This window comes from Acinonyx jubatus, chromosome E4 (assembly GCF_027475565.1).
Source record: "Acinonyx jubatus isolate Ajub_Pintada_27869175 chromosome E4, VMU_Ajub_asm_v1.0, whole genome shotgun sequence".
Taxonomy (NCBI): domain Eukaryota; kingdom Metazoa; phylum Chordata; class Mammalia; order Carnivora; family Felidae; genus Acinonyx; species Acinonyx jubatus.
In genome coordinates this window covers 28,452,042-28,478,491 of record NC_069395.1, presented here as the reverse complement: position 1 = coordinate 28,478,491, position 26,450 = coordinate 28,452,042, and the positions used below count along the sequence as shown (strand labels likewise).

Sequence of the window (26,450 nt, the reverse complement as noted above, 5' to 3'; positions counted from 1 at the left end):
AGAGAGAGAGAGAGGGAGGGAGAGAGGGAGAGGGAGAATCCCAAGCAGTCTCCATGCTGTCAGCACAGTGCCCCCATGTGGAGCTCGATCTCATGAATCAGGAGATCTTGGCGGGAGCCAAAATCAAGAGTCAGACACTTAACTGCCTGAGCCACCTAGGCGCCTTTTAAGATTTTATTTTTAAGTAATCTCTACACCCAACATGGGGTTCACACTCACAACCCCTAGATCAAGAGTCGCATGCTCCACCAGCTGAACCAGCCAGGTGCCACAAGGATAGCCACTTTGGAAAACGGCCTGGTAGTTCCTCAAGAACGTTAACCATAGAATGACCGTATGACCCAGTGTTGCACTCCTGGGCATATATCCAAGACAAAGGAAAATGTATGTCCACATAAAGACATATATGAATGCTCATAGTAGCTTTATGCATACAATAGGCAAAAAGTGCGAACGGCCCAAATGCCCATCAAATGATGAATGGATAAGTAAAATAAGGTCTATCCAAGCAGTAGAAAACTGTTCAGCCATGAGAAGGTATGAAGTAGTGATACATGATACAGCTTGAATGAACGTTGACAACATTGCACTAAGTAGCCAGTCATTAGCAATCACTCTCCACTCTCCCCTTGCCCCAGCCCCTGACAGCCACCAATATTCATGATTATAAGAGATGTCCAGAATTGGCCATTCTGTACAGACGCAAAATAGAGACGGGTGGTTGCCAGGGACCGGGCAAGGGGAGGGTGGTGAGTGATTGCTAATGGGTATAGAGGTCCTTTGGGGGGGGGGGGGGTGATAAAAACATTCTGGAATTAGATAGTGGTGATGGTTGTACAACTTTTGCAAATGAATTAAGAACCATTGAATTGTACTTTAAAAGGGTGATTGTTATGTAATGTGAATGATACATCTATGTATCTGCCTAGATGTCCATTTGTGGCTAGTGGCTACAATATTGTACAGTACAGCTCTAGAATCAGATTATCTGGGTCCAATTCTGGCTTCGCCATTTACTGCTGTATCACCTTAAACAGCTTACTTAACCTCTCTGGGCTTCGGTTTTCTCAACAGTAGAACTGGGGTAATAGCTGGACTGCCTCAGAGGGTCATCACGAAGACTAAATGGGCTGATGTACCTCCAGCTTCTAGACCAGTGCCTGGCATGCGGTGCTGTAGGAGAGTTCTCCAATACTGATATTACTAATTCACAATCAGAAATCTCTGGACACCTTTCAGCTGTTGTGCATGCCTGGGCCCAGCCCCCAGCCCTTTCCCGTGCCTCCTCTCCCCTCCTCGCTTTGCCTGCAGGCAATCTCTCTGCTGTGTAAACTGTGGCTGTAACAACCATTCCCGGCTCCCCGGCAGCAGCAACGTCACTGGAGCTGGGTGTCACATGTAGGGTCTGGGCAGCATCACTAATGGAAAACATTGCCAGTAAATCTCAAGGTCCACTGGGCAGGAGAGGCAGGGCCTGTCAGGGAAGGGGGAACCACGTCTCCTGCGGAGGCAGGCAGTTCATTTTCTGCAGGAGGCCTTTCCTCCCAGCTGAGCCTGGAGCCCAGGTCTTTAAATGAGAGAAGATTGAATATAGTCGAGAATCCTCTCTCTTGATCCTATAACCTAACATGCGGAGGGACGTGGTGGCGGGGAAGGGAAGAGGACAGGATTAGGAAACCAGCACCCCTTCCCCACAGGGCTCTATCCAGGCAGGCTGTCACTCCTGCTCCCACAGCCCTCACCGCTGACTGCCCTCCGCAGTGCTTACCTAAGGCAATTATCTGGTGCTAGGTATGAAGAAGTGGCTGTGGCGGCATTGCTCTCTCCCTTGGAGCTTTAATGCTCACTCTCCAAGTTCACTTCCAAAGACTGTACCTGCTCACCAGCTGAGCAAAGCTGAGCTGGCCTGGCCCCGGGCAGCCTTGTGGGGCTGCCCTCTGTCTCGCTTCCTCCCTCCCGCTCACTACAGAGGGAGGCTGCCACTCTCCCCCCCAGAAAGGGCCAAGCTGGGCATGGTGGGGGTGTAGGGGGGTGACTCATCTCCTTCCTCATCAGGCAAGCTTCCTGCCTCAGGGACATTGCAGAGGTGCAGAGCGAGACCTCCAGAGCACAGATCGGAACCCTTATCTACTTCCCACTGGCAACGCTATGTAGGCCAGCTGGAGTCTCTCTGAGACTTTGGCCCTGGATCTGAGCTTGCCAAGTGGAACCCAGAGATCCCCGGAACCCCTCCCCACCCCACCACCCCCCATGCCCAGGGCCAGTTGACTCCCCTCAGAAGCCAAGCACTGCTCACTCTCCCCATGAGCAAGACAGGGCCCCCCAAAGTAGGTGCTGCAAACTCTTGGCTCTTCTTCAAGGATGATAGTCAGGGGAAGGATGCCAGCCCCGGGAGTGCAGAGCCTGGGAGGAAAGGAGGTGTACTAAGCAGAATGCAGAGGGAAGAGGACCCTTCTAGTAGCTGCTTGCAAGCCTGAGAGCAAGACAGCTGCCCGTGTTGCAGCACTGCGGCAGCAGCAAGGCCAAGGCCGGCTGAGGACCGGCAGCGCCCCCTTGTGGCCCTCCTCAGCAGCAGCGAACCTGGCAGGGGCTGGACTGCGGCTGGCATCCTGGGAGGAGCAGGACATAAATGCCTCCTCTTATCCGAAGCCTGGAGATGGAGCAGTGGGCTTTCCCGGAGAACAGTGGGTGTGTGCCCAAGTGCCCAGGGAGTAGACTTGGTCTGAAGGCCCAGAACACAGCCCAGTGGCCTGGCATCGGGAAATCAGCCCCCATTTTGTGATAGACATACTGTTCTGGTGGTGTGCACCAAGATGTCAGAATTTCTCAAAATATAACTTCCTGTATCATATCGTCCACACTGGGGCTTGCAAAGATGCGGATTCCTGGCCCCCTCTCAGCCTGTTAAATCATAATCTCCAGGGGTGACACTCTTACACTTGATCTTTAACACATTCTGGGAGAAAAGATGCTTGTGTGAGGTTCACAAGATACTTGTGGGGGGTTCACAAGATGCTGGGAGAAAAGATGCTTGTGTGGGGTTCACTACAGAGCTGTAGGGCCGGACAGTCAGAGTTGGTTAGAGGCCGTGGGTAACCCCTACACCAACTCCCTTATTTTATACGTAGGGAAACTGAGACCCAAAGAAGGGAAGTCATTTACCCAAGACCTCACAGCTAATTAGCATGTGCCCTTAGGAAGGGCAAGCCAGAAGTCTGCCTGTTGCTTTCCTCCCCAACACCCCCTGCCTCACCCTTCCTCTTAGCCCAGTGCCCAGTGGAGACACATTGCCGAGGCTCTCTGACCCATGCCTTGTGACTCAATCAAAATGGAAACACTAGGTGATCTAGAGACACCTGCCTGGCAGTCCCGGGCCAGGAGTGACCACGCTTGCCCCTGTCTCTGGCCCCAGGTTTTGCTTCCATCTCCTAGTTTTCCCTTCCTCGCCTCACATCCATGTGGCCAATGTGTTATTTCTTTAGTCCTGGCTCTTTCTAGGTATTTTGCCCCGTGCAGCACCTAGTTGTAGGGCCATGTACACTTGGCTCAGTTCAGTTCACACACTGGTTGGAAGGGTTCAGGATTCTCTGGAGCAAGGATGAAGTGCCCCCAGAGCTCCTCTAGGGAGCAGGAGCACTCACCAACCAGATGTGTGTCATTTGTCATGCTGCAGGATTCTGTGACAACCACCTCTGACAATATTGTGACGTACGTGGGGGGATAAGTGAAATGACAGAATTGGTAGCAGAACAAATCGTCCCCCGCCTGCGTGCTCCATGGATGGGGGTGCCTCTTGCATGGAGGCCCACCCAGTGTTCGTTCTAGGGCCTCTGGGGTCATCAGAAGGTGAGGACAGGGGTGGCGGGAGGAGATGGGATTGTAGGGAGAAGTCTCTTGCTCTGCCTGAACTCGGGGGAGTTTGGTCCTGGGTCACCTACCGGTTTCAGTGCCTGCTCAAGGCCACCCCGCAGGACTGAACCCTCCAAGACTCCTTCCAAGATAGCAGTCAATCCAGTGCAAGGTTGCTGGCTGCAAGAACCACGTAGTGCAAGCTCTGAGCAGTGGGTTGAGACCTGGCAGACGAAGGACGGCCCCGAGGTGGGCCTTCATCACCTGCCATGGATGGACTTTGAAGGTGCGTGTCCTTGAGTAGAGGAGAAAAATAAAAGTGATTCCACCTCCCAAAGCTATTTGACTCATTAGAAACACAAAATGTCATCCACAAATACTAGTTGTGATGTGGTAAAACACAAAAATCTCCCAGGTCATTTAGTCTAGCCTGGATATCTAAGTGGATCTATTCCAGAACATCCCAAACCGTAATTTACATTTCGATCACCCCCTCTGGTGACACATGTCCTTGCCTCTCACTCCTAGCCCACAGCCCAGGGAGAAGACACAGTGCTCAGGTACAAAGAGCCCCGGGCCAAGAACGCACCTGCCCTGACGTTCGCAACCTGGGTGACTCTGGACAAGTCTTACCCCTCTCTGGGCCCGAGTGATGTGTTGTTTTCCCCCCATCTATAAAGTGAGAGGGCAGATGATTCTTCCGAGCTCTGAAATGCCATAGCTTGAAAACGTTCTTCCTCTTGAGTCGCCTCCATTTCTCCTGCTGTTTCTCACTGAGCCCAGCCACTCACAGCAAAAGCCAGTGCAGAAGTCAGACACGAACCCAGTCCTCTGCCCTGGGCTAAACTACTAATGCGGTTTCTGAAACACTGGTGGAAGTAATTAAGATTTCAGCAGTGAGTTTACTTAATCGTCAGCCAATAATTAAAATTGTACCGCACCTGGGTAAATTTGACTGCTGGGTGATGGATCCCCTGGCATCCCTCCTCCTCCTCCCTGCACCTCCCTAGATCTGGTGGGGTTATTACCCAGCATTGGAGGCCCCCATTCATTACTACATCAGATTTCAGACTGGTGGCCAGAGAAGGCCACTGAGACCCAGCATCTCCCATGGCTGAGACGGGCTCCAGGGGAGCGGGAGTTGAAGATGTAACATAGCTACGGTGCAGGGCTGTCATCGGGCCCGATGACTCAGGGACAGCGTTTTGTTGCCACATCATCCGCCGCCTACCTCCAAGTATGAGGGCCTCCCCCAGCCAGAGCAAGGGCCCAGAGGAGGCAGGAGGGTTCACCTGAGCCGCGGGGACAGCACCACCCACCTGCAAATGGAAGGACCAAGAACCCAGCTGCAGCCCCAGTGGGAGCGTGTGCCCTTTGCTCACCTGCCCCCTTTACACCTTCTGACAAATACTGTGTGCCAAGCACTTTACGTGCAGAGCACTTTACGTGAATTAGCACTTTCACTCTCATAGCAACCCTCCCAGGGAGGCACCCCTATTCTCCCAGCTTTACAGAGGAGAGAAGTGCAGCAAGCTGGGATGCCCTGTTCAAGGTCAGACCCGCTGGGAAAGCGCAGTGCAGGACCTGAACTCCAGTCTTTCTGACTCTAAGGGCTATATTCTTGCTACTACACCACCCTGTCTGTTCTTGCCCCGGTGTGTCCATTTCTTGGTCAGTTCACAGTCTCGTTCAAGTTCATAGTCTTGCCTTCTTGGGGAAGCTTGTTTTCCTGATTTACCATCACACGCACAGTGCCTCCTCCCGGTGCGCCATCCATCCCTTCTCCAGATAAACGACCCCTGTGCAACTGTTTTCATCTCTTGCCTTCCTCACCTACAATGGAAGACAGACAGGGGCACATAAATCTCTCCGTGCGAATGTCTGCAGAATTGCAAACCTGCACGTGTGTGCTTCGAATGTGAGGGTTCCCACAAACTGCTGGCCGGACCACAAGTAGGTTTGTGTGTGTGTGTGTGTGTGTGTGTGTGTGTCTCGAGGCCCCGTATTGCAGTGGAAAGAACAGGAGCTTTGGAGTCAGACAAACAGGGAAAGCACTCAGGTTCATGCCTGCCGTGAGGTAAGCATTCGGCAACTGGCATTACGTGCATTTGCGTGTGCGTGCACCTATGTGTCAGGTTTATTTGATTGCCGGTGCTTTGGCCCAAAGACTCATGACAAACTGTGCTCTCTGGTTTTGTATAAGAGGCAGCAGTGTGTAGAAACACCATCCTACCCTGCAATGCCCAGTGTTTGTGGCAGCTGTGAGTTACCATGGTGATGGCTGGGTTGGGGGAGACTGTTGCTCTCTCCTGAGCCAGAGGAGCGCACACACTCTTTTTGCAGGGAAAGGCTTGGAGCAGTGGCCCAGGACAACCTCATGAGCTCCCCTCGTAGACCTCCTTGTCAACCCAGAGCTGCAGGAGCCCTGCGTGGCCTTTGTCCAACCCTGCTTCACACACACACACACACACACACACACACACACACCATTCTTGCAGCAGGACCCTATTCTGTAGCAGCTAAGAGTGAGCATCCCAGACTCTTAGAGTAGGGCTGCGAGAGGTGCTCTGATCACAGTGTTCAAGGGAAGCGAAAGGGGTGTTCTGCTGGCCACACCATGGCCCTCAGCAAAAGCAGGACCCTAGCGGAGTTGACCTGAGAATGCCTTTTTCTCATCTGCACAAAAATGCCGCATAGGCTGGGAGTGTCCTGAGTGCATCCCACACAGAGGGACACTGAGGGGAGGAGAGGAGCTACCGGGCCCTCCCTCTCTGCCATGTCTGTACTCTGTTGTGTCCCCTGTGCCTGCCCCATGCCCAGATCAAACATTTGACAAAGACACATGGAGGCGACCTCTGAGGCACCAAGACTTATCCAATAAAACAAACCATCAAGCTTTGCGGTTATCATCACAAAATATAGTGTGTGCCTCAGATACCTTCCCCCATCTCTGATCCTCATGGGAGATGGGGAGAAAGGGGTGAAGCCTCTTTATGGGATGGGGGTCAGAGGTGGATGGAGTGAAGGTTAGGAGTGAGCAAGGATGAGGGATGGGGTGGATTCTTCTGCCAACGCAACTTTATTCATATTGTTAGATTGAATATGTCAAGATTTGCTTTGGGGTCATGGATATGAACATCAAGTTGCCCCCCAACCTAGGCAAAGTTTCTGCAGCCTCTTGAGCTCCAGAGGCCTTCCCTTTACGTGCACGTCAGTCCTTTCATCGTGGGGCTGCTGCTGTACCTCTAGGAAGGTATCCGTCACCCACAAATGCGGAGCATAGCCAGGCTTCTCAGGAGCCATCGTGAGCTGAGCCTTTGAGAAGTAGAGAGGTATGCCCAAGATGGCCACCAGGGGACAGTGCTGGGGCACGGAGGGAGCTTCAGGGTGTAGCCTCTGCAGGACCCATCCAGGCCTGGGAGCACATGGCAGGTCCAGGTCACCCTCCAACAAATCAGGTTCTAACCCGGACTCCTCCTGTGTATGCCCCTAGCCTACAGTGCAGGGAGACCTGATGCCAGATCTTCCATTAATCTCTCTCTCTGACCTCCAGCTAGTTGCCCCTTCACCGGACCCCAGCCTCCCATCTCTCCTATGACCAGGTTGGATTGAGTCACTTCCAAGGACTCTTGTGGCTCTAATTTTCGGCAAGTCTGTGAGACTTTGGGGTATCCCCACCTTGCTCTACTGCTGTGGAAATGAGGTAGGGGGCTAGGGGCGCCTTTGAGGGAAGAGATACAGGGGAAGAAGGCACTGTGATCGGGGCAGTGAGAAGTAGGAAGTAGGAAAGGGTCTCCCTTTCTGTCACTACTAGAGCATTAAGATCCAGATTCACACACCCATACCCGCCATGCCCCAGGGCCTGGAGCATTAAGGAATACAGAGTGACCGTCCTGGGGCCGGCTACAATGTGGATTAAATATTTTTCCTTTAAAAAAAAAAAAAAAAAAGACAACTTCCTAAAGGGACATGTATCTATCCATTCTTTTTTAAATGTACTTGACAATGTTTTTGGTGGTAGCATCCATCTATTCTTCAAGTGTCCATTGAGCACCTACTATGTGCCATCACTGTGATTGAGAGTAATGGTGCAGAAATGCCCGGTGATACATAATGAGAAATGGCAGTTTCTTCCTGGGCTCAACTCTGCTCTGTCCTACGTGCTACGGTGTGTGTCCTTGGGCAGTTTCTTTCATCTTTTGGAGTCTCAGTTTTCCCATCTGTAAAATGGGGATGATAGCACAAATCTCCCGTGAATGTAAGGATTCATCTGGCACACACACAAGTCTCTGAGTAACTCTTGGTCACCTTCCTCTTTGAGACCGCACACCCCTTGGAGTTATGCATGCCTTTCCCTCATCTCTGCCAAACCCATAGAAAGAATTGCCCTGGCCCAGAAACCCACATCTTGGCGCAATGTTCTTGGTCCCCACACAGGCATTTGGGAACCAAGCGTTAAAAATATACGTATACACATTCTGATCCTGTCTGTGTTCCATGCCAAGCCATCAGTTAAAGCCATGGAGCAGCTCACAAGGTGACATTGCCAGGATAAATAGGCATTGGCAACCTCAGAAGTGACGACAAGGCTGGGGACAGAGCTCAGAGCATGGAGGCCTGCCATTTGTCCCTTCTTGCCATCAGCATGGAGGGTGGATACATGATGTTGACCCTGAGTGATCCTACCAGCAGCTGCAGCGGCCTCCCATAGGCTCCCCTAGGGAGAGGAGAGGAGAGGTACTTGGGTCTGGATGTGGAGCTGGTTCTCAGAAAAGGTGCCGCCTGGTGTCCTACCCACCCTCCCCAGCCTCCCCTCGGCTGACAAGACGGAGCAGCTGTCTACCAGCCAGCCTGAGCTCATTCCTGGGGGAAGAAGTGCCTCCTGAAGGGATTCAGAAACATTCCCCTTGGCAGCAAAAGGAATCTCATACCCATGCTGAGTCTGTGGGTCGGGAAGGGATCGAGAGGGCAGTTTGACCAGGAGAGGACCGCGGAGGGTTTGGAGGGAAAAGGGAAGTAGCCTGAGAATGAGGATTCTTGGGTTTTCTCCATTGCTTTGCCATCATCTCTCTGTAGGTCTTTGACTCTCCGTACGTTGTCTTTCAGGGAGGCATTGGGGGATTTGCTTCCATTCAGTGACATTGGATCCCAAAGTCTAAGACAAACCATGGGACAGGGACAGGACCTCTTCACTTTGGTGTCCTCAGGGCCTGCTGTGGTACCTGGCACAAAGTATGTGTTTGATGAAGATTTACTGGATGGATTGATAGAAGGATGGAGAAAGTTCTTTGAGTTCTTCATGCTCGGCACCCCTTGGTCTTTTGAATGTTATTTTCACCCTGGAAAGGAGATGGGATAAATTTGTTTGTTCTTTGTAGATTCTTCTCATCTGTCCGTGTTAATATTATGCCTGGAAATCAAGGTTAGATAAAATGACCCCTGCTCATTTAGGATCCTGAGGGTGGCAGCCACACCCATACATCCTCCCCACTCGGGATTGCACCGTTGTCTGGGGTCTGAGTTGCCCAGAGTTCAGTCCACGCTCTTGGGAATGACTGCCCATGCCCTCCAGCTGCCTCACTTGTAGACAAGCGCTCTATCTGCACTGGCTCTCCTGGACCCCAGAGAACAACTCCAGACATTCCCCGTCAGTGCTCGGGGCTCCGGGAGTGTGATATGCTGAAGCTGGCTCGTCCCAGCTCCCCAGAGCCAATTAGTAGCATCTCTTCCTAACCCTGCAGTCAGTGACATCACGTTGGTAGCTTAAAAGGGCCACGGGAGGAGTATTTACACCACAGATAGTGGCAAGCGCTCCAAGTCAGGGCGTCCCGGCCTCCAAGAGCCAATTGTTAAACATTTACCAACACGTCACTAGAGATGGGGTTTCGGGCAGACGTTCCACGTGACCTCAGCCATGGGAACCTTGCCCAGGACCTCAGCTGTGAGAAGCAGGGCCTCCCCAAAGTGGAGCCAGCAGAAGCCATTCCTCAGGGGGTCTGGGAGGAGTGCACAACACAGAAGGCCCCATGCCTACAGCCCCCTTCCGGGGTCGAGACGTCAGGTGGTCAAGGGCATGTGCCCAGGGTGACCAGCACAGCGTGGGGAGTGGTGTCCCGGGGACATGATCAGTCTCCACTCCGTGACACCCTCAGCTCTCAGCAGCAACTTTTCCATTCACCCAACTGCGCTCTTCTCCCTCCAGACCCAGAGTCCCAGAGAAAGAGGACAGTGCAGAACGTCCTGGATCTTCGACAGAACCTGGAAGAGACCATGTCCAGCCTGCGAGGGTCCCAGGTGACTCACAGGTAAGTCCAAGCTGCGGAGGGGGCCGTGCCCCCCGCTGCTGTCTCTGTCTCCCGCTCTGGAGGGCAGGGCTTCGGAGCGCCGTGGCACAGTGCGGCGGGAGCGGAGAATCGGCCGTCTTGGCGAGAGAAGCTTGGCTTGGCTGGCATCAGCTTGTGCTTGAGTGTGAGATTCGTTGCAGGCAATGAATGTGAAAATCGCCAGAGTGGGGGATGGGAAGCGCAAGCCACCACATGACCCAGGGTGTGACCTGCAATATCCACTTTCCCTCCTTGGGTGTCAGCCTCCTCATTTGCTGCAAATGCTGTCCCTTGCCTGTTCCGAAGCGTCTGTTGTTAAGAGGATTCTGGGATCCTGCCTGTCCCAGCTTCCAGCATCTTGTCAATCTTCTGTCAGGCGCCCTCTTGCCTCTTCAGACAGTGGCTGAGGGAGGCCTGGGTGCCCGGCCTCCATGTCATCCAGATCCATGCCATGGGATGTGCCCCTCCACCCCACCCTGTAGAGACCCTGCTGCCTCCAGCGGCGCGGGGCACTTATCCCTCCCGTGGAACCTCTTCCTGGAGTGGCATGCTGGCCACAGCCTGTGCCATGACTCAGAATTTCCCCCCACTGCCTCCTTGGGCTGCCCAGATGAGCTCATGCTGTCAGCTCCAAGGGGGATAGAGGGCCAGGCTACACTCTGGGGGTAGAAAGAAAGGGAGCAGATGGCCAGGATTGGGAAATCACGGGGGGTGTGGAGCAGGAAGGCTGAGAGGGATTAGGTGACCTCTCCAGTTGGACTGGAGATTGGTTCCTCCCCATCTCCTGGGGTTGGAAAATGAGAGCAAAGTTGGGACAGAAAGACAATAGGATAGGGGCTTTTCTTAGCCTAAGTGTGTGGCCAAGTGGTAGCCAGACTAAATTTACATACCTCCAACGACAGGGAACTCATTACCTGTCAGTCATCTCAGTGTGCTGTGGGATTGCCATGACTAGGAAGTGGAACTGAAATCAGGCCTCAGCAGCTTTCACCCATTGGCTCTAGTTCTTCTACTTAAGAACACCCCTCTCCCTCCCTCCACTCTTCTTCTGCCTAGTCCATCCTAGCCTTCATATTGGACATTCAGCTCTTTGTTCCCAGATAACTGAAATATTTTAAATGCTAAATCAAAGCCTCTACTCTATGGGGTTAGGCAAGCAGAACCCAGACTACTGAAAGGGATGTAGTCAGGACATCTGAGGAAAAGAGTGCAAGGTGGGGCTCCTAGAGGCCCTGGGGCTCAGGCCCCCTTATATTTGACTCTATCCCTCAAAGCCCCGAACAGGACCCAGTGGCACAGGGGCCGGGCTCAGCTTGGCTCACCAGTTCAGGGACCCAGTGGATAAAATTTTGAACGTTCCTCCTTCCCCCATCCAGAGAAGTTGTTAGAACGGCTCTCAGCACCAAATCACATGCCAGCTCCGTGCCAAAGAAGGCAGAAAGTGTTTCATTGCTGAGAGGGTCCCACCCCAAATGACTCAGCCACAGGGGAAGGCTAGAAGAAGCAGCTTCAGTGTCCCGGTGCCACTGACTCGAAGCAGCCAGCCAGTTAAGCAGGACAGCCTGACCTCTCTTTTTGCTTTCTGTTTGGGGTAGAGGAGAGTGAGGCTGAAAACCTTTTGCATAAAGCTGACTGGTTTGAGGGGGAGAGCCTCAGGCCTCTGGCTACTATCTCCCTTTATGGAAAAAAAAACAAAAAACAAAAAACCAAGAGCGCTGAAGCTGGTTTTGCTGTTTACTGTGGACCCAGAGCCACTTCCTGTCTTAGCCTTTGGTTTATATTATCCCTATTCCACACTTTGATAGCCAAAACAATGATTCCTTGAGTTTTTATGGCTCTTTTACTTTTTAAAGTGCTCTCCATCAATCCGCACTTCCCTCAGCCCTGGGGGTAGACAGGATATTTTCATATCCTCTGGGTTAGAGAAGCAGCAGGCGAGGCTGGGGAGAGGGGGGTCCCTTGCCAGAGTCACACAGGCTGATTAGGGTGGGTTCTGTGTCCAGCAAGCTTAGAATCCATGCCAGGCACAGTGCTGGGCACCAAACCCCAGAACAAACACAGGCTTTATACTTGATGAGGAGCTTACCATCCAGTGAGTGCTTTCAGCAAGGTCATTTTCACTCTGGAACTTACAGGCTAACGCTAGATTCAATTCCTTTTTCAGAAATCTTTATTTCTGTCCTGCTTCCTCTATTTCTACTGGCTCGTTTCCCCAACAGGGAGAGTGTCTGGGTCAGGGGGCTGGGGCTGGAGAGGAAATGAAACTCTCTCTCTGCTCCAGGACTGCCGTTCTCCCAACCCCAGAGAGAGAGAGAGAGAGAGAGAGAGAAGCAAGACTGAAGGGCTGGATGCAGGGCTGGAAGTCAAGAACTGAAATTTTAAGCTAGAATCCTCCCCCCACTGACTTAGAGATGTCTGGAGATGTGTTTGGGGGATAGAAAAGAGCAGTGAAATAGATGAAGAGGCAGTTTGAGTGCACAGAGCTAAACAGGAGTAGGCCAGGAATAGAACTGAGGAGTGTATATGCTGAGCATGACCCACACTCCTCACTAATTGTATTACCATGGTGTAGACTGACTATGAAAACTGGCTGTCCTGGAGCTCTCCAGCGCCCTGTCACCATGGTCATCATCATCATCCCTTTCGTTCCCCTCCTCATCTCATTGTCACGGTCAGTTTGTTTTTATTAAACACTTACTGCGTGAATCCCTGTACTGAGTCTTACGACAAGAGCCTCCCTGCTCTTCAACTCAACACATCTTGGGTTTGTTCCTCATCGATTTGTCCTTGTGCGTGTACCCAGTACATGCCAGGCCCTGTGCAAAGTGCAGCAACACAGCGGTGAGCAAGGCAGACAGAGTCGCACAGGCCCACAGTCTCCTTCAGGGAACTTCCACTCTCTCTGAGGTCCACAGTAATTAGAAACAGAAATAACGCAGCGTATGACAAAGCGCACATAGAACACAAAGGAGGGCCCGGAGGGGAGAAGTTGGGTGTGGACCAGGTCAGGAAGCCCCTGAAAGGGCCAGAATCAGCAGTCACCGATCGCCCTGCCCAGCCAGGGTTCCCCCAGCCTTGTCCACAGGACTTCTGTGGGGACCACCAGCATGCTCAGGTTCAAGGGTCATTTGGCTTCTCCTGTTCTTCTTTAATTTTTTTAATTTACATCCAAGTTTGTTAGCATATAGTGCAATAATGATTTCGGGAGTAGCATCTAGTAATTGATCCCCTACATATGACACCCGGTGCTCATCCCGACAAGTGTCCTCCTTAATGCCCCTTGCCCACTTAGCCCATCCCGCCACCCACAATCCCTCCAGCAACTCTCAGTTTGTTCTCCTTATTTAAGAGTCTCTTGTTTTGTCCCCCTCTCTGTTTTTGTATTATTTTTGCTTCCCTTCCCTTATGTTCATCAGTTTTGTACCTTAAATTCCACATATGAGTGAAGTCGTATGATATTTTTCTTTGACTAATTTCGCTTAGCATGAGACACTCTAGTTCCATCCCCGTAGTTGCAAATGGCAAGATTTCATTCTTTCTGATTGCCAAGTAATACTCCATTGTATATATATACCACATCTTCTTTATCCGTTCATCCGTCGATGGACATTTGGGCTCTTTCCATACTTTGGCTACTGTTGATAGTGCTGCTATAAACATGGGGGTGCATGTGTCCCTTCGAAACAGCACACCTGTATCCCTTGGATAAATACCTAGTAGTGCAATTGCCGAGTGTAGGGTAGTTCTATTTTTAATTTTTTGGGCTCCTCCTATTCTGTTGATCAAAAAATAACCCCTTGTTTTCTCAGGGTTGGTAGAGACAGTTTGGGAGGATCTTTTTTTCCAGGAACTTTACAAAAGTTCATTCATACCTCATTCATACCTTAACCCCTGAAGTGGCTAAGAAATAGATGTGCTCACGGAGTGAAGATTCCTGTGCTTTGCGTAACCCATGTCCAGCCACAGACTGCCTTAGCTGCCTGGCTTTCTCGGCCTAAAGATCCTATTTTGGTTAACTCAGCCCTGCATGGTTTTAGCTAGGCCGAGCCGCTGAGACCTTACCTATGGTTGATTTGGGCCGGGCTGGGCGGGATTATCAGTTAGTCTCTGTCTGAACCCAAATCTAGGCCACCTCTCCAAGCAGATCCCAACTGGCCTTTCTCTCTGCAGCCACCGTGGTCCCTGAGGGAGAAAGGCAGCTCCTTGTCCAGCTCCCATACCCCCTCACGTTATCCCACAAAACCTGGGCATGCTTCCCTGGCCTGGCCTAGCAGGGCTCGTGGCGTGGGACGCTCTTGTCCATTTCCATATGTTCTCTCCTCTTTCCAGTTAAGGCTGCTTCTGTTCTCTGGTGAGGTTCTGCTTCTGTCTCCTCATGGCCCAGACCTTTGGCTGGGCCTAGTCTTACTGGGAACCAGACACATATCTCAGGTTGCCAAAGCTTTTCCACACCCTCTGTACCCTACTCCAGACTTGGCCATCTCTGGTTTGGAAATCAACTTGCTCCCAGCTCATTAATAGAGAGGAGGTGATAGACATGCCCTGAACAAATGAATGATCAAGGCCTTTTAAGCTCAAGGTGACCAGATTATCCCACTTCCCCCAAGAGATCTCAGTGGACCCTTCCCATTTATTGAGCAACTTCTATATACCAGGCACTGTGTTAGGCATTTACATATGTCATCCTTACAACTGTGTGGAGTAGCTATAGTATCTCCATTTTACAGATGAGGAAATGGTGGCTTAGCAAGGTTGATTACTTCACCTCCAGCTCACTTACAAATAAATGGTAGAAAAGGATTAAAATCCAGCTCATATTACAAAATCTGTGCCCTTAGCAGTGTACGTAATTGGTTCCCTCACACTTCAAATCCCTTTCCTCTGACAACCTCAGGTAACATATAACAGGGGCGCCGTACCCAATGAAAGGCCTCCTGGAGAAGGTGGAGCCCACCTGGACAGGTGCAGAGGAGGCGGGAGGGCACGGGAAGGGAGAAGGGTCGCTGCGGTGCGGTCTGCGCGGGCAGGGCACAGAGCTGCCCTGCCGGAATGAAAACCAGTGCCCTTCTGCCCTCTGCCCTTCTGCCCTCTGCCCTCTGCCCAGCTCCCTGGAGATGACCTGCTACGACAGTGACGACGCCAACCCTCGCAGTGTGTCCAGCCTCTCCAGCCGCTCGTCCCCTCTGTCCTGGCGCTATGGCCAGTCCAGCCCGCGGCTGCAGGCTGGGGACGCGCCCTCGGTGGGCGGGGGCTGCCGCTCGGAGGGGCCGCCCGCCTGGTACATGCACGGGGAGCGGGCCCACTACTCGCACACCATGCCCATGCGCAGCCCGAGCAAGCTCAGCCACATCTCCCGCCTGGAGCTGGTCGAGTCCCTGGACTCGGACGAGGTGGACCTCAAGTCCGGCTACATGAGCGACAGCGACCTCATGGGCAAGACCATGACGGAAGACGACGACATCACTACCGGGTAAGGTCTCTTGCGCAGCTGGGCAAGGGGACTAGAGAGGGCAGGGGGACGACCGGTGGAAAGGGATTCCTTGAGGCGAGCGGGACTCATGACAGGAGTTTGGGTAGCCGCGCTGTGACGGGAGACAGCCGGGCAGGGCCTTCGTACGCTGGTTGTGGCCGCCCCTGAAATTTGATGTGGTTTATACCAAGCTTCGGTGCGGTGGGTGGGGCCGCCACCTGAAGAGCTGACTGGTTAATGGAGAGGCCTCCCTCTCATTGGCCCGTGGGGCTGTCGTTCTATGGTATGTCCCGCCCTCCTCCCTCGAACCCGGAAAAGGCAGGTAGGAAGGGCCCTGGGAAAGGGTGTCAGTGCCAATTCCGCCAACTCCGTGTGGACTTCGGACAACCTCATCTGCTATCCCACTTGGAAAAAGAGGATGATAGTACTACATCTGTCTGCCTCGGAGTCTAACAGGAAGAGAACACGAAAGCGCTCAGGGGAAAGCACTGCTGAGACAGAAAAGTGGTAGTGGTGGCTCTCCTTCCTTCGCCGGGGTTCCCGGCCCCTCTGGTCCGCGCCTTCTCCCGTGGCCCTCAGGTTCCACTCCTCTGGTTTTTTCCTCCGCAGACCTGCCAATTATGCAACTTCCTAGTTCCTATCCCGGTCTGTTAGTTTACTTACTTCCTGTGCTTTGCCCCACAGGGACCTTCATCTTCTCTTTTCTGCCCCAACTGGCAGGGTTGGGTTTGTGGAGCGACGCGGATGTAGGTGACAGTCTGGGAAGTGAGGGGGAGAAGATGGGAAGAAAGAAGTGGGGGGAGAGAGGGTGTAAACGGTCCTGGCCCAACTGTTCCAAGCCCTGAGACTAAAGAGCTGTAGTGGTTCTGGAACCTTCTCCAGAGCATCTTTCAGCTCCCTGCTACTTCCGCTCTTCCTTCTTGGTTTGCTGGGACTTTCCAAGGGACCACACAAGTAGCGACAATACCCCTTCCCCCTATCCCTCTCAGGGACTACCTCTTCCCAATAAAAATCCCAAACTGGAACAGAATGAAAAGCAGCCCCTCCTAGGAAAGGACTGAGAGCTGAGCGCCAGGCCATCCACTGTTCCGCACCCCTGGGGACAAACTTGGAGGGACTAGGCAGGGCCTGTCCAGCTGATGAGGCTGCTCTGGAGCAAAACAACTGACTCACGAATGAGACTGTTTACTGCCTCTTAAATCCCAGGGGCCGGCCAACCTCACGCTCAGATCCACCAGCTTGGAGCTGGGATCGGAGAAAAGCCATCCAGCTCCTCCTGTGCTCAGAGGGCTTTGCTGGGCAGGAAGGAGAGCGAAGGTGTCTGTGCTCTGCACAGCCCCTGTGCCAGGAAGCTGCTCCTCTGAGGACATGTCCAATTCCTGCCCTCTGAGAGTTCCCAGTTGGATAGGGCAAAGGGAAGCACAACCCCTGCAGGCCAAAGAGCTCTGAAAGTTCCTCTTATGGTGGAAGGACTAGAGCCCCAGCCGTCAGGGAGCTCCCAGACAGAGGGAGGTGGAGCCGTCCCCCAAGGTGCACACAATGGCCATGGCAGAAAATTCCCCAAACATCGGAAGGCACGAGACTCCTGACTTTGGGGAGATCCCAGTCTGAGGCAGGCCGCAGGATTTCCTAGCTGTGTGAGCTTGGGCAAGTTAACCTCTCCAGGCTTTAGTTTGTCTACCTGCTAAATGCAGATAATAGGACTTATCTCAGGATGGTTACAAGGGTTAAGTAGATAAATATATGTAAAATGTTTGGAATAATTCCAGGCTCATTCTAAATGCTCACTAAATGTTAGCTTTTTTTTTTTTTTTTTTTTTTTTTTGCTATTATTACTGTTAATTGTTAAAATGCCATGGTGAAGGAGGAGAGGGGCTTTTGCACTCTAGAGTCCCAGACTTGCCCACAGGGAGTGTGCAGTCTCACCACAGTGCCACTCAGAATCAGCAACAAAGACAGATGTAGTGGCTGCTGGCCAATCCTGGGAACATAGATTTGAGGGGACGCGGAGGTAAAGGTATGGAATACTGGGCAGAGGAGGGCCAGGAAAAATGTCCTTAATCCACCCTCTAGCACCCTTTCTTTATCCCTTTCCTCTGGACAGTGTGCACGCCCCTAAGTCATTGAACAAATAGACTTCACTGAGGCTAGAGCATGAATGAGAACTTGCCCTTCCTGCACATCCACCAACTGACCACGGACCCAGGGAAGCCTCAAGTTCATAGGGGGAAGAAAGTGTTGGCATGGCAATATCCATAAAGTGGACCTCACTATAAACTGCAATGCTGGTTTCCAAGATAATTTCATGTGTGTTTTTTATGGTCAATCCGCAATGAGCAGGAACTCTTTTAACACTTACAGTTTTAAGGTTTCTCCGTTTGTTGACTTCCTTGCCCAGACTGCAAACACACCCACCCTTAAACGTGCTAAGGAAGTCCGAGATGAGGGAAACCCACCTATAATCCCAGTAATTTTAATGTAAACAATCCCTCCTCAATTATGTGTTTTCATGGTTAAGTGTTGTGCTATTTCACTGGAGACTGGGCATCCTAGATTCCAGCAAATCTTGAAGAGAGTGCCCCTTGCTGAGCCTCTTGTTGGCCCTCCTGTCCCCACTGTGGGTTCCATCCAGGTTTTATAATTTAGAAAGTGTCCTGTTTCTAAGAAAATTGTTTTCCCTGTTCATGAAACGGTAGGGCTGTTCCCACCCGCACACTGACCCCTCCTCAGCCCCTCCCACTGCCATTCACTTTGCTGCCTCCCAGGAGCTCCCAGCATTGGGCCAGAGACAGAGGTGAAGCCTCTGCCCTCCCCACTGAGCGACATAATCAGCCACGAGCCATCTGAACGAGCCAGGCAAGAAGGCAGTGATTCTAAGTGCTCTCGCTTATCTGCTGGGGGAGCAGCAGCCCCTTGGGCGCTCTCCCCAAGCCAGTGTACAGTCCCATGTCAGCCCTCCCTGCTCCCTCCAGACACCAGGCCTTTTTCCTGGGTTGCCAGTCTGGGGGGTGGGGTCAGAGTAGGCAAATTCTTCAAACTGCAGCTCAGCGAACTAGAATGAGGAAGGTGAATCTGCTGCCAAAAGAATCCTATTTTTTTAATTATGGTTTTTTTTAATTGTGGTAAAATACATGTTTTTTATATATGGTTAATATGTCAGCCACTTTCAAAAGTACAGTTCAGTGGCATGGAGTACATTCATAGTGTTGTATAACCGTCCCCACCATCCGTCTCCAGAACTTTCTTCACCTTCCCAAACTGAAACTCTGTCTCCATTAAACGCTGACTCTTCATCTTCCCCTCCCCCCCTCCCCCCCACCCAGTTCCTGGCCACCACCACTTACTTTCTGTCTGTCTGAACTTGACTGCTCTAGGTACCTCATGTAGATGGAGTCGTACAGTATTAGTCTTTCTGTGACTGGTCTGTTTTACCGAGCATGATTGCCTCAAGGTTCATTCATGTGTAATATGTATCAATTTCCTTTCTAAGGCTGAATGATAGCTTACCGTATGGATGTACCACATTTTGTTTATCCATTCAGCTGTAATCCTGCTATGAACATTGGGGTACAAATATCTGTTCAAGTCCTTGCTTTCAGTTCTCTGGAGTATATACCTAGAAGTCTTGAGTCATATAGTAATCCGATTTTTAATTTTGTGAGGAAACTCCATACTGTTTTTTCCACAGTGGCCATACCATTTTACGTTCCCACCAGCAATGCATGAGGGTTCCAGTTTCTTCACATCCTTACCGACACCTTTTGTTTGTTTGATTGTTTGGTTGGTTGGTTGGTTGGTTGGTTTTTTAATAATAGCCATCCTGATGAGTGTGAAGTGGTATCTCGTGGTTTTGATTTGTGTTTCCCTGATGAGTGGCAGTGTTGAACATCTTTTCATGTGTTTATTGGCCATTTGTATATCTTCTTTGGAGAAATGTCTATTCAAGTCCTTTGCCCATTTTTTAATTGGGTTGTTGTTGAGTTGTAGGAGTTCTCTATATATTCTGGATATGAATCCCTTATGAGACACATGATTTGAGAATATATTTCCCTGTTCTGTGGGTTCCCTTTTCATTCTGTTGATCGTGTCCTTTGCGCACAAACGTTCTTCATTTTGATGAAGTCCAATTTATCTATTGTTTCTTTTGTTGCCTGTGCTTTGGGTGTTGTATCCAAGAAATCACTGCCAAATCCAATGTCATGAACCTTTTCTCTGTGTTTCCTTCTAAGAGTTTTATAGCTGATGGGACTTTTTAAAAATATGGATGCCAAATCTCATTCCAGACCTACCAAGGCAGATTCTCTGCTACTCAGGAAGCCGTATTTTTCTAAAGCTTCTCAGTGACTCTGGCCTAGTCCATCTTCCCATAAAGTACAAGAATCTTCTTTATAGCATTCCTGAAAGCCAGTCTTTTAGTCTTGTCTTGCCTAGACATAGTGAGCTTATTCTATTTCAAATAGAACAAAATTATAAGACAGTTTCTAAATATTCATCCGAAATCTGGTTCACTTCTGCCTATTGATTCAAATGCTGCCATCCAAGAAAAATAGAATAAGTATAAATCTTCATTCAGATATTTCAGCATGTTCTTAATGATTGCTCAGATAGTCTCTTCTCTAACTGCCCCCCCCGCCAAAGAAGTCCCCAGTTTATTTCATTACTTTCTTAAATGACCCACTTTTCCTGATTATCCTGGTCACTCTCTCCTGGAAGCTCTCAAGCTGTCAATGATCCTCTTGAAATTTGGCACCTGGACTAATCACCGCCTGACACTAGTCCTGCCCAGGGTAGTATCCAAAGCATGACACCATAAACAACTTCAAGTTGGCTGCTGACTGTCCTAAATGACAGTTCGAGACATTTTTACCTCTTGCAAAGAGAGCAGCAGTTTGTTTTTCTAAAAATAGGAAGGTCTGGAATTTAATCTAAGTAAGAAGATAAGTTCCACAGCCATCTGTCTGTCCTTCCTGTCCCTGGCACCTGGGGTTAGAGCAGAAGGGGAGGAGAAGATGGGCTCCCATGCAGAGGTAAATACAGGCACTGGGTACAGGGACCAAGTGTGCTTAGCAGGGAAGGAGGTCAGACGGCCCTCCATCCCTTCCCTGTTTTAACTCGGATTTACTTCTCAATGCCTCCGTTTCCACCCACGTAAGTGGCGGCTTGGGTGGGCTGCATCTGAGCTGTGCAGTGGTTAAGGAGCGGGAGCCCCGGGCTTGGCTGGCAGCAGCACTCCTCTAGGTGCTGCATCGCACACCTCCAGTGGGCGCCCTTCACACCGTACAGGGTTGTGTCTTCGGCAGCCCTGGCAGGGCTGCTGTCCAGCGACCTGTGCCAGAGGCCGCAGAGCCTTCGACGGAACCAGCAGGCCCCATCTTGAAAGAGCTCTGTGGCTGTGTGTCAGAGGGGCAGCGGGATTTCTCGCGACTGTCTGCCATGCCCTGTGTCTCTCCTCAGGTGGTTTCCTGCTCCATGTGTGTGGCTGGATGTTCCAGTCTTCTTGTTCCCTCCTCGCCTCCCCTCCCTTCTCCAGCCTGTCCTCTTGAACTGTGCTTGGGGGCTCAGGAACAGATGGGATTCGTTTCCTTCTTGGCTCTGAAGTGTCCTGACGTTGAAAAATGTCAACTAAAATAAACTGTAGGCCCCTGCCTTCTCCCAGGCTGGCTCTTTGCTCCCAGAGGCAGTGAGCCCAAGCCTTAAAGAGACACCTCCCAGCCTTGCTAAGCGGGCCTCAGCATCTGTCTGCAGCCACCCTCCTGAGAGGGAGCCTCATTTGCTGCTCTCCAGTTTGGCTGTCTGACTGGCAAACCCCAACATGCCCCACCCAACCTTCAGGGCGAAGAATTCTCTTGGAATGGGCATCAGGTTTGTAGGATTTGTACAAAGAGAAGAGAACCTTTCTTAACTTGAACGGGCAGCGGGGAGAGTCGGCAAGGAAGCATGGATATTTACCTTTCCGCTTTATCTTCTGTTTCCTGGTAGTCAGTTCTTTAGGTATCCCACCTAGTGGGCAGCTGGCCCAGGCCTGGCGTTTGCCCACGAAACACAAGGATTGGGGTAGAAGGTGGTAAGGGATCATTCTGGAGAAGATCCAACGTTCAAGCTGAAGGCGGAAACTCCATGTCTGTCCTTGAAGGGCTTCAAATCTAAAAGGGAGACAAGATGACTCCTGGGTCAGTGGCCAAAGAAGTGATGTGTAGTTGAAGTAGACAGTGGTTGTTGCCATTTGGGGGATAACAATTACAATATTGACCCACAGATTCATACAGGCAGCTTTGTTGATACTTCTCTGTGGTGCAGGGGGAGGGGCATCTGGCGCTCTGGAGTTGTATCCAAAGCACTCCTCTAGCTTGCTGCGTGTCACTGAGCAAGTCCCGTAACCTCTCTGAGTCTTAGTTTGTTCATTTGTAAAAGGGTAATCATTTTTGCATTGTGAGGATCAAGTGAAGGAGAACATGTAGGGGTGCTTTGAAACCTATAAAGAGCTTTGGTTCGAAATACATTATTCTGATCTCAACTTACTGTCCTGTTCATTTAGCTGGTGGCCTCTGGCTGAATTAGGAGCGGTTAAGAGTATCAAAATGAGATTTCTCCAGGTTGGCAGATGGGTTCACTGAACTTGGGCTTTGACTTCCTTTGCATGGGATGATCTTGTTTGGCTTTTCAACACCATCTGGCTATTCTTTTAGTCCTGTAGTGTGCAGTTAGATCAACAGATCTTTGGTACCAGATCTTATCAACATAAGCGTCCCACAGAGTGGGAGGGCAGTAGTGATTTAGCGTGAAGGCTTGTAGCTCCTGGGTCTGAGTCCTGGCTCTTCTTATTAGCTTTGTGAGTTTGAGTGAATGCTTATTCTCCCTCTGCCTCAGTTTCCTTAGCTGAAACACACGGACGGTAACGGTGCCTACTCTGTAAGACTGATGTGAGGATTAAATTTGTTAACATGTTTATGTATAATAAGTGTTCAACAAATGCTGGCTATTGTTTGTTAGCCGTCTGATGGCAGACATTCACAAATTGATGGGCCTAACCTGTCACGTGCACATTCAAAATGATAATATTGGAATAGCGTATTTTAACAGTCACGCTTGAAAATGAGAGTTCTTTTTTTTTTTTTTAACGTTTATTCGTTGTTGAGAGACAGAGACAGAGTGTGAGTGGGGGAGGGGCAGAGAGAGAGGGAGACACAGAATCGGAAGGAAGCAGGCTCCGGGCTCCGAGCTGTCAGCACCAGGCCCGACGCGGGGCTCGAACTCACAAACCGTGCGATCATGACCTGAGCTGAAGTTGGACGCTTAACCGACTGAGCCACCCAGGCACCCCGATATTTCTTTTTTTTTTTTTAATTTTTTTAATGTTTATTTTAGAGAGAGAGAGAGAGCAAGCATGAGTGTGGAAGAGAGAGAGAGAGAGGGAGACATGGAATCTGAAATCGGCTCCAGGCTCTGAGCATGTGCCCCCTACCCACCTCCTCTCCAGCAACCCTCAGCTTGTTCTCTATAGTTAAGAGTCTCTTATGGTTTGCCTCCCTCTCTGTTTTTATCTTATTTTATTTTTCCTTCCCCTTAATTCTTAAAAGGGTAGTGGTAGCACTCTACAGGCTGTGTGGGGTTAATCTAGATCACAGTGTCTGTTCAAACCCAACAGGCTGATAGAAGGCGGGAGTAAGCCAGGTATTCCAGAGGGGCAGCTGGATGTATGCTAGTTGCCATGGCAACCGATGCAGGCTGAGGCGTGGCCCCTCCTCTGATGTGTCCTAGTAACCTACAATTGAGCTGCTGGGGTTTTCACTGAGTTTTGAAGACATACAATTTGGTCGACAATCAGGATGGATCCGGGATTGAGGAAGCCGTTGAGATGGGTTTGGCTTTTCCCCACCAGCCCTGCCCACCTGCCTGCCTGTCCACTTGTCTCTCGTCTTTAATTGTCAGCTCCCTCCTCCTTTTTCCCACAAACCTTATATTCTGTGATAAACCAGCTGGGCTCAAGTAGTGTCTGGAAATTCCATGCAATCTAATATTACAGAAGGAGCATAAGTTTGGAAGTATGACAGGCCTGGGTTCAGATCCCAGCTCTGAGGCTTTGGGAAAGCTGTGAATCCATTCTAGTAGGAATAGTTCTATGAGAATAGGATTCCTATAAGGATGTTATAGAATGCGTTGCATTAATGGACTAGGTATGCAGCAGGGGCTCAGTAAATGTGACCTCCCTCCCTTCTCTTGGTTGGCTCTTGGAAAATTAAAGTGATAAAAGTCCTAAAGGACATCTGTAGAATGGAACATTTCCACCTAGATGGTGACACCCAGTTGCCCACTTGTCTGCCAAATCCTCTCCTTTCAGGAAGCCTTCTCTAATTCCTCCCATTGCAACACTACCTGACTCTGAAAATCATCTTGGAACTTGTGTGTATAGTTTATACTGTAGTAACTTGTGCTTTTATGATTCTCTAACAATTGCATGGCATATATGGTTTACAAAACACTGTGTCTTATTATTTTATTTAATCTTAACACTGAATTAGATATTCTTTCCCCTGGTTTGCAAGTGAGGAAACTGCTTAACAGGGTTGCCGGGATCACATAACTTAAAAGTGGCAGCAAGCAGTGGAAAACCCAGGCCCTCTGACTGCCTTGTCCTCTCCTTTTTTTGGTATACCTACTGCCTCACTGGGTATACCATGAAGCCCTTTCCCTCCATGTTCAGCCCATGTGCCCCTTAAGCCCGGGAGGGGGCAGGCATCACGTGCCTCCTACTGGAGTAGGAGCTTCCCAGGGACACAGACCTTGTCTTCTATTTTTTTCTCAACACCCAGCAGAAAATGTTCTCAGGTCACGCTATTGACTGGCCAGTGAATCATCGTTAGAGGTCTCCACTTGGAATGCCCCTAGGTGACCTCTCCATCTTCCAGGATAGGGTCTTGCTTTGGAGAGCCACAAAGTAGCCACAGCCAAGAGCTCAGGACCACAGGCACAAGGAGCAACCCAAGCCTCTGTGAATACAAGTTCTTGTTGACTCTGGTTCAAAGGCTAAGCTGTCCCAGGATGTCCATGAGGGGCCAGCTCTGGCCTCTGGGCTATCAGATGTCTCTGACCAGGCAGCAAAAGACCATTCATTGCAGCTAAGAAAGGCCAGCAGGCTAGGCAGGCAGACTTACCCACTGAGCTGTGCATAGGGGTGCCCTAAAGAGTCTGCAGGACTGGATTGTTCTTGCCTATATGTTGGGACAAGCTCAGGCAGATGTACAAAAGTCTAGATTTTGAAAAGCAGGCAGAAGGAAAGAGACAGTCCCAGAGAGACCCAAAGCACGTCGCTGCATAACAGATCAACATTCACTGAATATGCAAGACAGGGTCGTGGGGAGACAAGGTGGGAGAGGCTGATGTTGGGGCATGTGCCATAGATAAACAGAGCCAGCGTGTTTGTGATGTGCACGCCAAGGAGGGGAATGAGAGACAGACAGACACTGTGTGAGACCCATCCAAACACGTGTGTGAGAGGCGGCTGGGTACAAAGAGGCTGTGTGCGCACTAATTCCAGTGGCGGGGCGGGGTGGGGGTGGGGGGTGCAAGCTTGCCGATGGGCAGGGGGTAGCAACCAGACGGGCAGAGAGCATGTCTGGGAGGTGGAAGGACTCTTCCAGAGAGGAGTGAGTGATGCTGTGTTCAGCCTGGGGGCCTGACCCAGAGCAGGGCAAGCCCTTCTCACCAGCCTACCCTTCCTGCCCTCTTTGGCCAGCTTGTGTTAAAAGAGTTCTGTTCGGTGCCCTGCCCTTCTTTCTTATGGGACATCTGCAGCCCGAAAGAAAGAGTCGCATCTTCAAGCTCCTTCCCACCCTCTTTTCCTGCCTGCTCACTCTCTTCCAGCTCCTTTCCCAGCCCACTTCTCCTTGGTCACCTTTCTTAGTCTCTCTCCCATCCTTTACTTCAGTGTCTGGCTTCTGTCTGTGGGTTTGATGATAAGGCGCAGTTCAGAAATGACACCATCTTCATGGACCCGGCCATGTGGACAGGCTCATGGCCAGGTTTGGGTGGTAGGACTTCTACCAGCAGGGGTTCCCAGGACTGCTGACATTCTGCCGAGTGTTAATAGAAGAGGAGGGGCAGAACTTATCATCTGCCTGTCACCATCCCTTTCTGAGCCACAAATCTGTAGAGGGGCGGGCAGGAAGAAAAGCCAGCTGCCCTGTGCCCTTCTGGAGTGAACTTTCCTCAGAGGATCCCTGTTTACCGGATTTAGCCAGGGCAAAAAGCTCCTTGTGTGAGGCTCCAGCTAAGAGATCCTGCTTTTCCCAGCTCTGAGCAGGTGCCCCTGAAGTCTGGGAGGCAGCAGCTATATGGTCTCTTATGTCTCTACCAGTCCCTGTGGTTAGTTTTCTGTTCTCGGGAGACAGGTTGGCAAAGTCGCTTAAACATTCTGGAATCCAGGGGCACCTGGGTGGCTCAGTAGGTTAAGCATCTGACATCGGCTCAGGTCATGATCTCGCGGTTTGTGAGTTCGAGCCCCGCGTCAGGCTCTGTGCCGACAGCTCAGAGCCTGGAGCCTGCTTCAGATTCCGGGTCTCCTCCTCTCTGTGCCCCTCCCATGCTCATGCTCTGTCTCTCTCTCTCTGTCTCTCAATAATAAATAAACCTTAAAAAGAAAATGAAAAAAAAAAAAAACATTCCGGAGTCCAACTGACCTGGATTTAATTCTCGTGTTTGCCACTCACCATTTGCATGACCTTGGATAAGTTACTTAGCCTCTTTGTGCTTCATCTCATTGTCTGAAAGGAAGGATGATAATGCCCACTTCATGATATTTATTAATATAT

General features: G+C 50.8%; 1 protein-coding gene across 9 annotated transcripts in view; it reads left to right on the top strand.

The window, feature by feature from the left end:
• NAV1 (neuron navigator 1) overlaps nucleotides 1–26,450 on the top strand; it is a 243,441-nt gene that overhangs the window by 141,189 nt on the left and 75,802 nt on the right. For 7 of the 9 annotated variants that reach the window (XM_053208821.1, XM_053208822.1, XM_053208823.1 and 4 more), the window contains 2 exons: nucleotides 10,052–10,154; nucleotides 15,277–15,642. In XM_053208821.1, the coding sequence (XP_053064796.1) occupies nucleotides 10,052–10,154; nucleotides 15,277–15,642 (469 nt within the window). The remainder of the gene's footprint in view (nucleotides 1–10,051; nucleotides 10,155–15,276; nucleotides 15,643–26,450) is intronic. The other 2 variants (XM_053208830.1, XM_053208827.1) reach the window with 1 other exon arrangement.